Source organism: Myxine glutinosa, chromosome 9, assembly GCF_964187855.1.
Source record: "Myxine glutinosa chromosome 9, kmMyxGlut1.1, whole genome shotgun sequence".
Lineage (NCBI taxonomy): Eukaryota > Metazoa > Chordata > Myxini > Myxiniformes > Myxinidae > Myxine > Myxine glutinosa.
Genome location: NC_136269.1, coordinates 149419722 through 149436451, shown reverse-complemented (window position 1 = coordinate 149436451; position 16730 = coordinate 149419722). Strand labels below are relative to the sequence as shown.

At 44.5% G+C, this 16730-nt stretch overlaps 1 protein-coding gene across 1 annotated transcript in view; it reads left to right on the top strand.

Moving 5' to 3' along the window:
- Positions 1–16730, top strand: part of LRPPRC (leucine rich pentatricopeptide repeat containing) — a 210322-nt gene that overhangs the window by 149516 nt on the left and 44076 nt on the right. The window contains exons 26-29 of the mRNA XM_068127929.2: positions 5641–5709; positions 6396–6486; positions 6711–6856; positions 11614–11713. Of these exons, the coding sequence (XP_067984030.2) occupies positions 5641–5709; positions 6396–6486; positions 6711–6856; positions 11614–11713 (406 nt within the window). The remainder of the gene's footprint in view (positions 1–5640; positions 5710–6395; positions 6487–6710; positions 6857–11613; positions 11714–16730) is intronic.

The following is a 16730-nucleotide window of genomic DNA, read 5'->3' as shown; positions in this document are numbered from 1 at the left end:
TACATCTGCCCTTCTTTCCTGTGTTGTGAAATACAAGGTGTCTTCGTATTTCTCTAGACGTTTTATCTTTAGCCAATGCTTTGAATAAGAAAGGCTCTTCTCTGGTGACTGATCAAACTCCTGCAGCTTTTCATGGACTTGGTCCATGTTCATTACCCCATGCTCTAATTCTGAGTCTAACCATTCGCAGAATTCAATAAAAACTGCCTCTCGCTCCTCATCAATACTCCTCTGTCCTCTCTTCCTTTTTCCTTCCTCATCAGTCTTGGACAAACTGTCACCTCTCGCAAACATAAGTTTGCATCGCAAATGGTACAGTGTTTCTTCTGCTACCATGTCGTTGATCCCTTCCAGGCGTTCAGTGACTTCAGTGCCCCAGTCATCCCCGCGACTCCGTGCTGTCTTCAGCAAGCTTGCCTTCAGTGTATCTGCAGTCAAATTATCTGGCACTCTGTATTTCTTTCTAGCTTGTGCTGGATTATTTTTGTAGAGCTGGGCTGGTTGGTTGCAAAGAATGCATACATCCTTATACAGGAGGTCAACTGACTGTGATCTTCTAGAACTGCAGCCAGTTGATGAACTGAACTCACAAGTAGTGCGTCTTCTCTTCAACTTTGATGACTTTCTCTGCCTTTGATGCTTGAGCTGACTTCTTGGTGGTTGCAACAAAGTTGTTGTACAGTTCATTTTTACACTTCTGGTGGTACCTCAGTTTTCCTTCCTTTTGAGCCTCCTTCATACGTTCCACAACAGTAACATTTTCGACAGTTTCTGCTTGTTTCAATAAAGTTGAGTATCCCTTTGGAGTTGCCTGTATGAGCCTTTCAGCTGGTGTATCCGAGCGTGCACAGATGAAGCAATTGAGCACAGGTGGAGTAACGTCTTCATCCATATTGCTAGACTCCATGTCCTGCAAAGTAGAAAATGAGATATATTTAGAAATTATTTTTCCACAAAGGAGTGTCTGTGGTGAAATATAAATGTTAACAATCAACTCAGAATCATGAAAAACCCTTATTTGACCCCTCATAAGTTACTTAAGGGCCGATTTAAAAAAAGAAAAATTCTCGAAAATAATTTTTCGGTACCCGAATTCAACAGCTTTTTTTCTGGGTTTCCCACGGGAGTTGACCTTCAACATTTTAACACGTGTTATTACACACCTTTACAAACATATTGGTGAAGAATTTTTTTGGTAACAATTTAGTTAACAGATTTTCATATGTTTCCCTTACTATTGTTTGTTTGATTTGTTCGTTTGATAAATGTTAGCTCTTTCACGAGCCTCGACTCTGTATTTTAAAAAAAAAAAAATTCCCATTTCCTCAAGCATCTTGAATCTCAGTCTTCTATCTGACCATCGATGTGGCTTCTACAAGGCAAGATCTACTGGTGATATCCTTTCTTACATTACAAATGCCTGGGCCTCTTCTCTGAGAGACTTTGGGGAATCCTTTCTTGTCGGCCTTGATATCTCAAAAGCCTTTGATAGAGTTTGTCATCGGGGTCTGATATCCAAGCTTCCCTCTTTTGGCTTTCCTCCTTCACTCTGCTCTCTCGTATCGACCTTTCTCTCCGACTGCTCTATCTCCGTAATTGTTGATGGTTCAACATCTCCCTCTTTCCTTATCAACAGGAAAGTCCCTCAGGGTTCTGTCCTGTCTCCAACAATCTTCCTTTTTATCAACGACCTTCTTTCTTCTACAAAAAACCAAATGCACTCGTATGCTGATGACTTGACATTACATTCCTCCATGTTTTTCTCATCTGCTCCATCTTCACTCACTCGATCTATCCTCGTTACATAACAGCCACCTCTTTAAATTTGGATTTGGATAAGATTTCCCAATGGGGTAAATGTAATCAGGTTAGGTTTAATGCTTCTCAAACTCAATTTCCTCCCATCTCCCTCTCTAAAACTCCTCTCAACTCTGTAATCTCCTTTGAAAGCTCTACAGTTATACCATGTGATTCAATAAACCTACTAGGTATTACCCTAACAAAATTCATCCTGGAATCCACACATTACACAAACAGCTGCGTCCTGTTCAGATGTTGTCAATTATTCTTCTCTCAACAGTTGCTTCAACTACAGACTTGGCATTTAATATGGAATTTTTTTTTTCTCTTGACTTGGGTTTCCTTTCTGAACTCAGAATATCAATCTGGTGAGTTTCTTTTACGCTTCGGTGATTTCTTTGTTAAAAGAACCATGTCACTGTCTGTCGCAGCAAGAAGTCAATAACAGAATTATATCACAGGTGGCGTGACAAAATGTACGGACAGGTACATTTGACGATTGGCTTCACAATCGGGTATATAAGGGTTTTTGCGTTCTGTATTAGTGGAAAACAACTGCTGCACGTCTACAAAAGTTATTGCCGTTTCCTCTGGAGATGGTACGTCAACTCGACAATGCTGTTTGTCATGGAGTGGTGGCTTTCCGAAATTCCGGCATGAAACAGTGTGCTATTGCTCTGCTCGTCAGTATGGCATCACTCAAGGTCAGGTGTCAAAGATCCCGAAACAAAATGCTCAGAGGGGTGTCCGTCCTCCAATATCGAGGCCAAGACGTCCCCGCAGAACCACAAGGAGGGATGATCGCCAGCTGCACCGGTTAGTCCGCAATGGCCGTACCAAGTCAGCTAATCGGCTTAGGGCTGAGTGGCAGCAACTGACAAATGTGCCTGCATCCAGAAGGCTAGTCAACCAACGACTGGTTCAAGCAAGCTATCGTGCCAGGCGTCCCCTGAGAAAGCCACGCCTGACAAGACAACACCGCCAGCGCCGATTGCAGTGGGCCAGAGAGCACCGTCAATGGCAGCCAGGACACTGGAATCGTGTGATCTTCAGTGACCAGTTTTGATTTCTGGTCTATCGTCAAGATGGCCATGTCCGAGTGCGCAGACAAGTGCATGAAGCCTACAACGAAGATTGTATAGTGCCAAGAGTCCAAGCTGGAGGTGGTGGGGTGACCGTTTGGGCTGCTTTTCATGCAGGGGGAAAAACGGACCTGGTTGTTCTGAATGGAAACCTGAACCAGTTCAAGTACAGGGCCATTCTGGAAGAAACATTGCTTCCATTTGCTCGTGTAGTCTTTCGAGGAAACTTTGTCTTCCAAGATGACAATGCATGGCCTCATCGTGCTCGCATGATCCAACACTTTCTTGCTGAGCGTGGTGTAGAGCATATGGAGTGGCCTGCCATGTCCCCGGATATGAATCCGAAAGAGAACTTGTGGGCAGAATTAACGCGTCAAATCGACAACTTGGACCAGCAGCCTACCTCTGTGCGTGAATTGCAGCAGGCCATTGTCACTGCGTGGCAAGCGATTCCTGTCCAAACCTTGGCAAATCTCGTGAACAGCATGCATCAACGTGTCCGTGCTCTCCTGAATGCTCGTGGGGGTTACTCGACGTAATGAACTGTAATTTTACTGTCCGTAATCCCAGTTGTAATTTAACTTTAGTTTTTGTTAAAAAAAAATTTGGCTAATGTGCAAAATAAAGAAATACTTCTGGAAAACGTACAGTAGTTTAACACAGTACTGTCCGTGAATTGAGTTCGATATCAGTTTCCATCACTTTCAAGGATCAATTTATTTGCTTCGAAATGTCAAATGTGTTTTTTGTTTCTTTTAAAGGTCACATTAACAAAATCTAGAATAATTTCAAAATAATTCCAATGAACTTTTGGTTCTCAGTCAACTTGAAAAGTAAGTTCACCCCCACAAAAAAAATATTCCATATTAAATGCCAAGTCTGTATATAAAGGATTGACTTGGCCTTGAATAGAATACTGCTCTCACAGCTGGGGACATTCTAGCTCCACATACTTACTGGACAGAATTGAATCCAAAGTCATCCGATTTATCAACTCTCCCAATCTGACCTCAAAACTCGACCCGCTCCAATTATGCCGCAAAGTTGGCTCTTTCTCTTTTCCTCCGCCACCAAATGTGGATGGAGGTTATGTTTTCGCCCCATCTGTTTGTCTGTCTGTCTTGTTTGTTAGTTACTTGGTTTAAAAAAAAAAAAATTGGACAGGTATGTTGATCACTCCGGTTTGTGTGTTTGTCTGTCCGCTCACTTATACTTGCCTGCAGGTCACAATTTTATAACCGATCTTCACAAAACTTCAAGTGGTAGAGTTTGTGATCCGATAAAATCTTATATATTTTTGAGTTCAAAAGGTCAACATAGGTCAACCACTTTTTTCAAATTTCTAAAATGCTTAATTTTTATCCGATTGACTTCCATAGAGATTTACATATCGACTAACTGAATTCAACCACCAACTATTTTTGAGATCAACATAGGTCAAAAGGTCAATGTAGGCCAAAGGTCAACCACTTTTTTCAAATTTCTAAAATTCTCAATTTTTATCTGATTGACTTAAAATTTGAATGGGATTTACATATCGACTAACATAAATCAACTACCAACTATTTTTGAGATCAACATCCGCCAAAAGGTCAACATTGGGCAGATTTCTAAAATCCTCCATTTTCATCCAATTGACTTTAAATTTGAATAGGATTTTCATATCCGCTAACTGAATTCAATCACCAATTATTTGAGGTCAGAAGGATGTTCTACTGAGTGCCATTCTGCTTTGTTCTCTTTTGCCATGTGTCGCTCAATGAGTGATTTGTCTGTTTGTCCGTATGTGAACAAAATATCTCAAAAGGTTGTGGACGGATTCGGACAAAATTTGGCAGAGATGTAGCGTATGTGACGAGGACAAAATGATTAGATCTTTGGTGAAGTTTCGGATTCGGCTACTATAAATTTTAAAGTGATTTTTCACCATTGGAAAATATGGCCAAAAACGACACATAGCAGGATATCTCAAATCGTTGTGGACGGATTTGGACGAAACTTGTTGGACCGGTTGGATGTCTGACAAGGACGATTCGATTTTGGTGAAGATCTGAATATGGATTCGGATATGAGAATTATTTATATTATTTAAGTGATTCTTCACCATTGGGAGATAGGGCCAAAAACGATACATAGCAGAATATCTCAAAAAGTTGTGGACGGATTTGGACGAAACTTGTTGGACAGGTTCTGTGTGTGATGAGGAAGAAAGATTCAATTTTGCTGAAGATCCGGATAGTATTATTTATACCGGCTAGTATAATTTTTAAAGTGATTCTTCACCATTGAGTGATATGGCCATCCAGGCGGAATATAAACTAAATGATAAATATATAATTAAATAATCACTCGCAGTTCCCCATCAAAAATAAATGATAAAATAATGTCGTGTGTTTTCCCTGTCGTGAACACCACAGCGTGACGGATGGGCAACCGAGCTTTAAATTCTGAGGCATATACCCAACTATGGCGGTGCTCGGGCGTCTGACGTCGGACGTTTTTTTTTTGTGTGTTCCTTCCTCCAAGTGTCCCTCTTTTGTGTCCCTTGCTGTTTTTGTGTTTCCCTCCTTTCTGCTGTGTTCATGCAAATATGAATTTGCTCATTTATGACTTCATCTTGGCTAACAATGATGTTGTTGATGCTTTACTAAAATCTAAATAACTCGATCTTGATATGGTGACCCAAGTCGTTTTATATTTGCATCCTTTCTTTGAAAAAACAAATGCATTTGCTGATATTTATTTTGTCCATGTGTAGACGCCGTCCATCCGGGCTCATCCACGTATGCTCCAGTGGTTTGCAGAGAAATGTGTTGCAGAAAATGAGGTATGGCTTTTATTTTGGCCAATCAATGGGATTACAATGTATGGTTTCTGCTTGTAAGTTGATGTGCGTGTTGGTCATTTTGTTAGCCAATCAATGGGATACAATATATGGTGTTTGTTTGTAAGTGAATGCGTGTATTAGTCATACTTTCCTTTCCTGAGTTTCACTTGTGTGCGCCATTGAAGCCCTGCAAAGTGTTTTCAAAATTAGTTATTTATTTGTTTATGGTGATTAATATTTGATTTTCTTATTAATTGGTTGAAGGCAATGGTGGCAGTTTACCCTGGTGTTGGTCGGCTTGGTTAGGGTGCCGGCTTGGGATCCTGGGTTCAAATTCCGGTCGATCGCTGAATTAACGCCAGGGGGGTTGACAACCTGTCATCCTTCCGAGGTCGGCAAATTGAGTACCAGTTCACTGGTAATTCCCTGTGTGTCGCAAGAGGCGACTAACAGGCAGGAAGGGCATCCGGCCGTAAAACATTCCTTCAAAAATGGGACCAAGGTGCCCGAAAAAGACCAACCCCTGCCTTGCAGGGAAAAATTGCCTCTAAAGGCGGTTCAATGGTGGCAGTTTTCAGACTGTTTAAACCATCCACATTTGGTGCATAAGTCGTATTCTGCTCCGCTATTCACAATATTCACCTCTGCCGCACCTATCATCACAAACTTCATGTTATTTTCTCCAGGTTGACATCCTAGAGAACATGGTGCAGATGACTGAGAATGTACCTGACTGTGATCGAGACCAGATGTACTACTACTTGCTGCAACTCTGTGGTATAACTTCTTTAGAGATTAAGAAATGCACTGAGTGGATTGTTGGACAAATTTGGATGTGTCCCTCAGGGAGCGGGTGTTTCTACTTACTCAGAGCACTCCGTCCACACTTGGAATGCATCTTCTCCGTTGACCAATTTGTTGTGTTGTGTTGCTGTTCGCTCTTCAGCCAATTCGCAACACCTTCAGAGATGCAACTGTTTGTGCTCGTGTCGACCATTTAGACAAAAACGACGATTCAGCACGAGCGCAGGTAGCATGGACCCGCATCCAAGAGGAGAACATCATTCCACGCGAGCAAACCAGTCAACTGCTCAGCACAATACTGCATGGTGGAAAAGCTGGAGTTACGTCTGGAGTCACATGGGAGGTAGGTGCTTTGTGTATCACAATTCAGGAAGATCATGAGGAACCCTCCACGAAATGAAAATTAAAATGCCAAACATAAATTATTATCCTTTGACTCTTCTTTCAAAGTAATACCCACCTGATGCTGAGATGAGTTGGTCTGCTGAATAAAGGGTTGAAAACATTTGGGTCCATCTTCAGAACAATAAAAATGACCGCCATGTTAAAGCAGAATACGTTTACATTATTTAGATTTATTTGGCACATACTTGTCTGCCTCTGTCTCCTATTCCCGATCTCCTCTTTTGTTCCACTCAATGGAGTCAAAAGTTTGGCCTGACGGGATGAGCTAGAAGTCACACACTCACCTGCAAGCTGTCTATCCTGGGTTTGATTCCTTGCCCAGATATAAACAGTCTGGTGTTTCACAGGCAGGGTGAATCATCAATGTGTCCCTCGGATTGACGTTGAGTTGAATGGGCGTTCCTTCTGCCAGCATTCGTTGGTGGAAGTTAAATTTCCCATTGTGTCCTTCACAGAGTCTGCGAGCTATCGCCGGCACCATGAACAAATTACAAATTTCTGCCCCAACTAGTCGAACGTCAGGCCTGGCCAGCCGGTTTGTGAAATCTCAAGCCAAGCTTCCCCTTGCCGACTCCACAAGAAAGGTGGGATAATGGTGGCCGTTAAAGAAGAATGGAGTGAAAGGTTTGAGCAATTGATTCACCAAGGGTGTTTAACAGTGTGGACTGTGGGAAAACATGCAAGAAATGCAAAGGTTTTAAAGAAAAAAACATTAAATATAGAAAACCATGAAATTTATACATATTTATAATTGGGAAGTCGATTTGGGAGCATAAGTATTTGTCTGGTATTGTTTTGATGTATTAGCAATTGGAAACAAAGGCCTTGAAGATCATTGAAATCTCCCATGTTGAATCTGAGTCTCTACGTCTATCACTTTGCAATCGCTGACAGGTCGGTGGTCTCTGTGTCTTCCACCGTCCCCTTTCTGGTCTTGCACCCTCTGCTCTTTCCGTGCTTTGTACCCTGCCGACCCCCTAGGTTTCTGCAGGGTGCTTGTGGTTCACTGTCAACGCCCTTTTGGTGAAATTACTGTTACGTGTTACCTCCCCAAACCCCGGTTGTGGTGCACCTCAGAGTCTGGAGCGGGAACACGGCAGAAAGATTTATTATTTTGCATTTTCTAATAAACCATGGTAAAACCATACCAAGGCAATTGTATAACAAAACAAGTAATTGTATTAAGAACTCTCACATACACAATAATAACACTATTAAAGAAAGTACGATGAAAATATCACTTGCGTCAAATGAACAATACATATGACAGTACCATCATTCCCCCCAATGCTCTCAAAGCAATGAACTCATGATACGCCAAACGTGAGTGGAATGTAACATTCTCCAAAGTCCGTGCACTAATCCATACGCTGGGTGAAGTTTGAGGTCGTGCAGGATGGCAATAAATAGTCGGGTATTAGCGCGAGTGCAGATAAAGAGTTACGAGGTGGGCAGTCGGGCAGCTGGCGGCATGGGATAACGATCCCCCAAAACGTGAGTGTAATCCCCACCTCACGTCCACCAACGATTAAGCCGGTATGGAAAACCAACAGTGATCAATAAAATGATGTCGATATGGGAATCCCAATGACGAGACAAAATGCACCAAGCAGATGGCCTCTTCGAGGACAAAATGGCGTATCGGTCTGTAATGGAGGCGCTTGCTCCCCCTCCACAATAACTCACATTTGGAAATAAAACCTGACGCAGGTTTAATTGCAATCGCAATATAGGACGATATCGCGGGCAATCTCTTTCCCGGGAAGCCTCAACTCATTCGCGACCAATAACAAAAAAGTCCGCTCTCAGCCTCGATGCAACTTTCGGCTGTATCTCTCTCACAGCTCTCTCCTCCTCTCCGATCTCCTCTCCTCTCTCCTCTTCTGGCCTCTTTGCCGCCTTTTCCTTTTTCCTTCACAAACATTTTTTTTTTAACCTTTTATTAAAGTCATCTCTATTTCACACAAAAATCTTAACAACAATATTACCTGAAACTAAAAATCCTACAAGTATATCATAACAACCAAGGTGGAATGATGGAGAGAAAAAAAAAAAAAACCACTTTGGTGTGTGTGTGTGTGTGTGTGTGTGTGTGTGTGTGTGTGTGTGTGTGTGTGTGTGTGTGTGTGTGTGTGTGTGTGTGTGTGTGTGTGTGTGTGTGTGTGTGTGTGTGTGTGTGTGTGTGTGTGTGTGTGTGTGTGTGTGTGTGTGTGTGTGTGTGTGTGTGTGTGTGTGTGTGTGTGTGTGTGTGTGTGTGTGTGTGTGTGTGTGTGTGTGTGTGTGTGTGTGTGTCCAAAAAGTGCATATCAGTGACAAAAACTCATTTTTATCCATTTTAACTTGAGGACAAAAGAACATGTGAAAAAGTCAAGTGGTGTGTGTGTGTGTGTGTGTGTGTGTGTGTGTGTGTGTGTGTGTGTGTGTGTGTGTGTGTGTGTGTGTGTGTGTGTGTGTTTGTTTGTTTGTTTAACTGTTTTCTCTGTAAAACTGTGTTGAATATTTGAATTTAAAAGTCAAGGGGTGTGACTACTTTGTGAAGGCCCCGTGTATGTGTGTAATGGTTTTCTCTGTAAAAATGTGTTGAATATTTTAATTTAAAAGTCAAGGAAGATTGTTTCAGTTGATATTCTTGAATTGTGCTCCAGAACCCAATATTCTCACACTGAATCACATTTATTACCTGCGCCACCAAAGGTGGATTGAGGTTATGTTTTCACCCCTGTTTGTTTGTCTGTCCATTTGTTTGTGAACAAAATCTCTCAAAAAGTTGTGGACGGATTCAGACGAAATTTGCCAGAGATGTAGCGTATGTGACGAGGACGGAATTATTAGATTTTGATGAAGATCCGGATTCGGATCCGGCTCGAATAATTTTTTAAGTGATTCTTCACCATCGGGAATAGGACAAAAAACGATACATAGCAGGATATCTCAAAAAGTTGTTGATGGATTTGGACGAAACTTGCCGGACCGGTTGCGTGTCTGACAAGGACGATTTTATTCGATTTTGGTGAGGATCGAATATGGATTCGGATATGAGAATTATTTAATTTTTTAAGTGATTCTTCACCATTGGGAGATAGGGCCAACAACGATACACAGCAGGATATCTCAAAAAGTTATTGATGGATTTGGACGAAACTTGTTGGACAGGTTGTGTGTGTGACAAGGAAGAATCGATTCAATTTTGGTGAATATCCAGATCCGGATCCAGCTGGTGGAATTTTTTAAGTGATTCTTCACCATTGAGTGATATGGCCAACCAGGTGGAGGTATGCTGTCTACTGAGTGCCGTTGTAGTTAAATCATAACTTGCTGTATGACGAGCCGGTTTTGGACCTCTTGATGTGAGTATAAAACTGGAATGTGAATCTCTCAGGAAATATGCATAACTCTGTTTTATCAAAGACGCCTGAAGCTCAAAGAAAAAGTCAAAAAGGTTCATGTTTCTTCGGAACATATAAAGAGACTGTGTCGGACATGCTAGATAGGACATCCAAACAACAACAACAACAACAGGCATTTTAAGGCCATTTTCCCTGCAAGAGCGGGGGTTAGCCTTGCGGTCCCCATGACAATCTTCTCCATTTTGCCCTATTTTCTACATCTCCCCTTGTTAACCCCCTTGCCCGCATTTCTTCTTCCACCACCTTTAGCCAAGTCTTTCTCAGTCTTCCCCGTCCTCTACTTCCTTCTACATTCATTTCCATCACTCTTCTCAACCAGTCACTTTCATCCTTCCTCAACAGATGACCAAACCATCTCAAACTGTTTCTCTTCACAGCATCCATCACAGGCTCTATTCCCATCATCCTTCGCAATTCATCATTTGTCTTCCTCTCTCTCAACGATACTCCACACATCCACCGAACCATTCGCATTTCCACCCTTTCCAGCCGTCGTTGCTGCTCTACGTTCATTACCCATGTCTCGCTCCCATAAATCATAACACTTCTCACACATGCAGCAGACACCTTTCCCTTCAGCTTCAACGGCACTCCCCCTCCTCGTCAGCCCGCCACTCAGTTCCCGAAACTTCGAAAAAAGATAGGACATCCAAAATTGTATGAAAATGCAGATATAGCTAAATCTAAATTATATACCATGTGAATTAACACATAATTATCTTTGATATGATACCTCATTTGTCAGGATATATTGATTAGTATAGAAATAAAAATTGAATACGTTTCACAATTGAATCTGGTGTTCCACAAAGTCGTGATATGATGGATTTTATGGTACTCCCACTTCCAGAGGCCTAAAACTCCCACCCACCACTGTTGAGCATTAAGGCCTGGGTTTTTGGAATGCCTGGTAATATATCTATTCCAAAACAACATGCACATGCTTAGTCAATTCCGGAAAATAAATAACCCCTGGCTCCTGGACCAAATGGTTGCCCTGGAAACAATCCAGATGTTTCATTCAGTTTGCCGTGTTTTTGGATTGCAAACTGGAAAATTCAGCACTCGCAGTTAAATTCCCACTTTTACCAAGTGTGATTGGCGTCCTGATGTCAGCAGTCTTTGTAAGTGCCGCCATGTCGTGTCTACAAAAAGGGTTGCCTGGTTCTTTCTGGATATGGAAAATGGATCGACCTTTTAGTTGTTGAAAGCTTACATGTTCCTCGTTGTCTGAGTTGTTTTTTCAGCATCCCTCCCCACCTCTTCCTTCCTTTACCTTTCCACACAGGATTTTTCCGAAAGTCGCGAGCATGTTGTTGAGCCAGAAATCCACCAAACACCGAAGATTGAAAGGCGTATTTTATCGAAGGGGAAACGTAAACCTGAAAGTGAGCTGTCTGTACGGGCTGCCTGCTTGCTCTGTCTCGATTTGTCTGACTGTTTGAAATCCTCCTCGACCTCCTCAAAAGGAGCCACACAAATGCAATGCTTGATCAGTTTTGACAATGTTCCTGGATGTCACGTGAGATGAAACAAATTGAAGTGGCGAATGTTTTATTTATTTATTTATTTATGTGAGCCACACGAATCGTTGCGTATTTCATGTGTCTGCCAATGCTGATTGCATATGCAAAGTTTTCATTGAAAAATGTTTTAAAATGTGCCCATCATTGCATTTTTTGGTATTCAACCTTTCGACCACACTATAGGGGACGGGAACAAAAATGATACAGCGCAAGCACCTTCTTGTCATGTGGTAGTCATAATTACCAGGCTTGGTGAATTTCTGCACAGGTTTAGGGGTGACGGACAGACAAACAGCCGATTACAACATCTCCCGTTTTCAAAACGTGTGGGGATAACAAATCCCCAAACTACGTTGAGAAATGGAAGTTTGTTTGTCGCTGTGTTTTCCCTGTTGGTTTGTCGCTGTTGGTTTTTTGCTGTTGGTTTGTCGCTGTTGATTTGTCACTGTTGGTTTGTCGCTGTTGATTTGTCGCTGTTGATTTGTCGCTGTTGGTTTGTCGCTGCTGGTTTGTCGCTGCTGGTTTGTCGCTGTTGGTTTGTCGCTGTTGGTTTTTCGCTGCTGGTTTGGCGCTGTTGGTTTGTCGCTGTTGGTTTGTCGCTGCTGGTTTGTCGCTGTTGGTTTGTCGCTGTTGGTTTGTCGCTGCTGGTTTGTCGCTGTTGGTTTGTCGCTGTTGGTTTGTCGCTGCTGGTTTGCCGCTGTTGGTTTGTCGCTGTTGGTTTGTCGCTGTTGGTTTGTCGCTGTTGGTTTTTCGCTGCTGGTTTGGCGCTGTTGGTTTGTCGCTCTTGGTTTGTCGCTGCTGGTTTGTCGCTGTTGGTTTTTCGCTGCTGGTGTGGCGCTGTTGGTTTGTCGCTGTTGGTTTGTCGCTGCTGGTTTGTCGCTGTTGGTTTGTCGCTGTTGGTTTTTCGCTGCTGGTTTGGCGCTGTTGGTTTGTCGCTGTTGGTTTGTCGCTGCTGGTTTGCCGCTGTTGGTTTGTCGCTGTTGGTTTGTCGCTGTTGGTTTGTCGCTGTTGGTTTGTCGCTGTTGGTTTGTCGCTGTTGGTTTGTCGCTGTTGGTTTGTCGCTGTTGGTTTTTCGCTGTTGGTTTTTCGCTGCTGGTTTGGCGCTGTTGGTTTGTCGCTGTTGGTTTGTCGCTGTTGATTTGTCGCTGTTGGTTTGTCGCTGTTGATTTGTCGCTGTCGGTTTGTCGGTTGGTTTGTCACTGTTGATTTGTCGCTGTTGGTTTGTCGCTGTTGGTTTGTCGCTGTTGGTTTGTCGCTGTTGGTTTTTCGCTGTTGATTTGTCGCTGTTGGTTTGTCGCTGTTGGTTTTTCGCTGTTGGTTTGTCGCTGTTGGTTTGTCGCTGTTGGTTTGTCGCTGTTGGTTTGTCGCAGTTGGTTTGTCGCAGTTGGTTTGTCGCTGTTGGTTTGTCGCTGTTGGTTTGTCGCTGTTGGTTTGTCGCTGTTGGTTTGTCGCTGTTGGTTTGTCGCTGTTGGTTTGTCGCTGTTGGTTTGTCGCTGTTGGTTTGTCGCTGTTGGTTTTTCGTTGCTGGTTTTTCGCTGCTGGTTTGGCGCTGCTGGTTTGTCGGTGTTGGTTTGTCGCTGCTGGTTTGTCGCTGCTGGTTTGTCGCTGCTGGTTTGTCGCTGTTGGTTTGTCGCTGTTGGTTTGTCGCTGTTGGTTTGTCGCTGCTGGTTTGTCGCTGCTGGTTTGTCGCTGTTGGTTTGTCGCTGTTGGTTTGTCGCTGTTGGTTTTTCGCTGCTGGTTTTTCGCTGCTGCTTTGGCGCTGTTGGTTTGTCTCTGTTGGTTTGTCGCTGCTGGTTTGTCGCTGCTGGTTTGTCGCTGCTGGTTTGTCGCTGCTGGTTTGTCGCTGGTTTGTCGCTGTTGGTTTGTCGCTGTTGGTTTTTCGCTGCTGGTTTGTCGCTGTTGGTTTGTCGCTGTTGGTTTTTCGCTGCTGGTTTGTCGCTGCTTGTTTGTCGCTGCTGGTTTGTCGCTGCTGGTTTGTCGCTGCTGGTTTGTCGCTGTTGGTTTTTCGCTGTTGGTTTGTCGCTGTTGGTTTGTCGCTGCTGGTTTGTCGCTGCTGGTTTGTCGCTGTTGGTTTGTCGCTGTTGGTTTTTCGCTGCTGGTTTTTCGCTGCTGGTTTTTCGCTGCTGGTTTGGCGCTGCTGGTTTGTCGCTGTTGGTTTGTCGCTGCTGGTTTGTCGCTGTTGGTTTGTCGCTGTTGGTTTTTCGCTGCTGGTTTGGCGCTGTTGGTTTGTCGCTGTTGGTTTGTCGCTGTTGGTTTGTCGCTGCTGGTTTGTCGCTGCTGGTTTGTCGCTGTTGGTTTGTCGCTGTTGGTTTTTCGCTGCTGGTTTTTCGCTGCTGGTTTGGCGCTGCTGGCTTGTCGCTGTTGGTTTGTCGCTGCTGGTTTGTCGCTGTTGGTTTTTCGCTGTTGGTTTTTCGCTGCTGGTTTGGCGCTGCTGGTTTGTCGCTGTTGGTTTGTCGCTGCTGGTTTGCCGCTGTTGGTTTGTCGCTGTTGGTTTGTCGCTGTTGGTTTGTCGCTGTTGGTTTTTCGCTGCTGGTTTTCCGCTGCTGGTTTGGCGCTGTTGGTTTGTCGCTGTTGGTTTGGCGCTGCTGGTTTGTCGCTGCTGGTTTGTCGCTGTTGGTTTGTCGCTGTTGGTTTTTCGCTGCTGGTTTGGCGCTGTTGGTTTGTCGCTGTTGGTTTGTCGCTGCTGGTTTGTCGCTGTTGGTTTGTCGCTGTTGGTTTTTCGCTGCTGGTTTTTCGCTGCTGGTTTGTCGCTGTTGGTTTGTCGCTGCTGGTTTGTCGCTGTTGGTTTGTCGCTGTTGGTTTGTCGCTGTTGGTTTGTCGCTGTTGGTTTGTCGCTGTTGGTTTGTCGCTGTTGGTTTGTCGCTGTTGGTTTGTCGCTGTTGGTTTGTCGCTGTTGGTTTGTCGCTGTTGGTTTGTCGCTGTTGGTTTTTCGCTGCTGGTTTTTCGCTGCTGGTTTGGCGCTGTTGGTTTGTCGCTGTTGGTTTGTCGCTGCTGGTTTGTCGCTGCTGGTTTGTCGCTGTTGGTTTGTCGCTGTTGGTTTGTCGCTGCTGGTTTGTCGCTGCTGGTTTGTCGCTGTTGGTTTGTCGCTGCTGGTTTGTCGCTGCCGGTTTGTCGCTGCCGGTTTGCCGCTGTTGGTTTGCCGCTGCTGGTTTGTCGCTGCTGGTTTGTCGCTGCTGGTTTGTCGCTGTTGGTTTGTCGCTGTTGGTTTGTCGCTGCTGGTTTGTCGCTGTTGGTTTGTCGCTGTTGGTTTGTCGCTGCTCGCTTGTCGCTGCTGGTTTGCCGCTGTTGGTTTGCCGCTGTTGGTTTGTCGCTGTTGGTTTGTCGCTGTTGCTTTGTCGCTGTTGGTTTGTCGCTGTAGGTTTGTCGCTGTTGGTTTGTCGCTGTTGGTTTGTCGCTGTTGGTTTGTCGCTGTTGGTTTGTCGCTGTTGGTTTGTCGCTGTTTTTTTTTTGTTTTTTGTTTTTGTATACAAGATCGAGGCTCGTGAAAGAGCGAACATTAATCACACAGAAAGACAAACAGACACATAAAACAAATAACATCGGGAGCGGTAGACAAGATGGGGAGAGAGGGGGAAGGACACAAACACAACATTTGAGAGCAGGGACCGAGAGACATGGAGACATCGAGAGATCTGTGGGAGGGAGAGGGCTTTGGGGGGGAGGCATGTGAAGGGGGGGGGGGTGGGAGAGGTATAAACATATGGACACTGCCAGGATTTCCAGGAAAGAAGTTGGAATTTCAAACAAGGTGGATCTGGGGTGAATTAGTGGGGGTAGAAAAGATCAAGGTTATGGATGGGGGAAGATAAGAGATGGTGGTGAACAGCTGTTTTAAAGACCTGGAGGGAGGAGAGGGATTGAAGGGAGTGTGGGAGCTTGTTCCACAGGCGGGAGAAAAGAGGAATGAAAGAGTGAAGGTGAGCAGAGAGCCGAGATTTCGGCAGTTTAACCATCAGAGGGTTGCTGGCAGATCTTGTGCGACCTGTAGGAATATTTGGGGGACAGAGCACAGAGAGAGCTGGGGGAGCAAGGCCGGAGAGGAGTCGGTAGAAGACAGAAAGGCCACCTACCTGCCTGCGGTGAGTGAGTGAAAGGCCCTCAGAGATAGCTTCATCACGGGAGATTCCAATGATTTTGAAAGCTTTGGATTCAACAGCGTGAAGCCGAGCCAGGTGTGAGGCAGGAGCACCAGCCCATAGGGGAGAACAGTATTCCATTGAGCTGCGGATGAAAGCCTTGTATGTGGTGAGGAGCTCAGGTGTGCCGAGGAAGGACTTCGCACGACGGAGGATGCCCAGTCGGCGACTGGCTTTGGAGGCCAGCTTGGAAATGTGGTTTTCCCAAGAAAGATCATGGCAGATAGTGAGACCCAAAAGCTTGAGTGACAGAACTTCTTGGAGAGGATTGTTGAGAAAGTAGATGGGAGGGTTGTCCAGTCGATCTTTTCGGAGAGACATAGTAAGAGAGTGTGATTTGTCAGGATTGAAAGACATGTTCCACTTGTTTGACCAGTCTGTGATTTTGTCCAGGTCTTCAGAGAGTGAGGAGGCTGCAGACTGCCGATCTGAGGGAAGAGGAATGGAGCGGCAGAGGGTGGAGTCATCAGCAAAGAGATAGAGAGGATTTTCCAGAGAGTCAGAGAGATCATTGATAAAGACCAGAAAAAGCAGAGGGCCCAGCACACTTCCTTGGGGAACTCCAGCCTGAACAGGAAGGGGAGATGAGAGAAATCCATTCAGGGCCACACGTTGACTACGACCAGAGAGGAAGTCCGCAAGCCATGCATGGAGATTTCCATGGATACCATAGGAGGAGAGTTTGGTGAGCAGAGCTGGGTGCCAGACCGTATCAAAGGCCCTTGATATGTCAAGGGAGACAG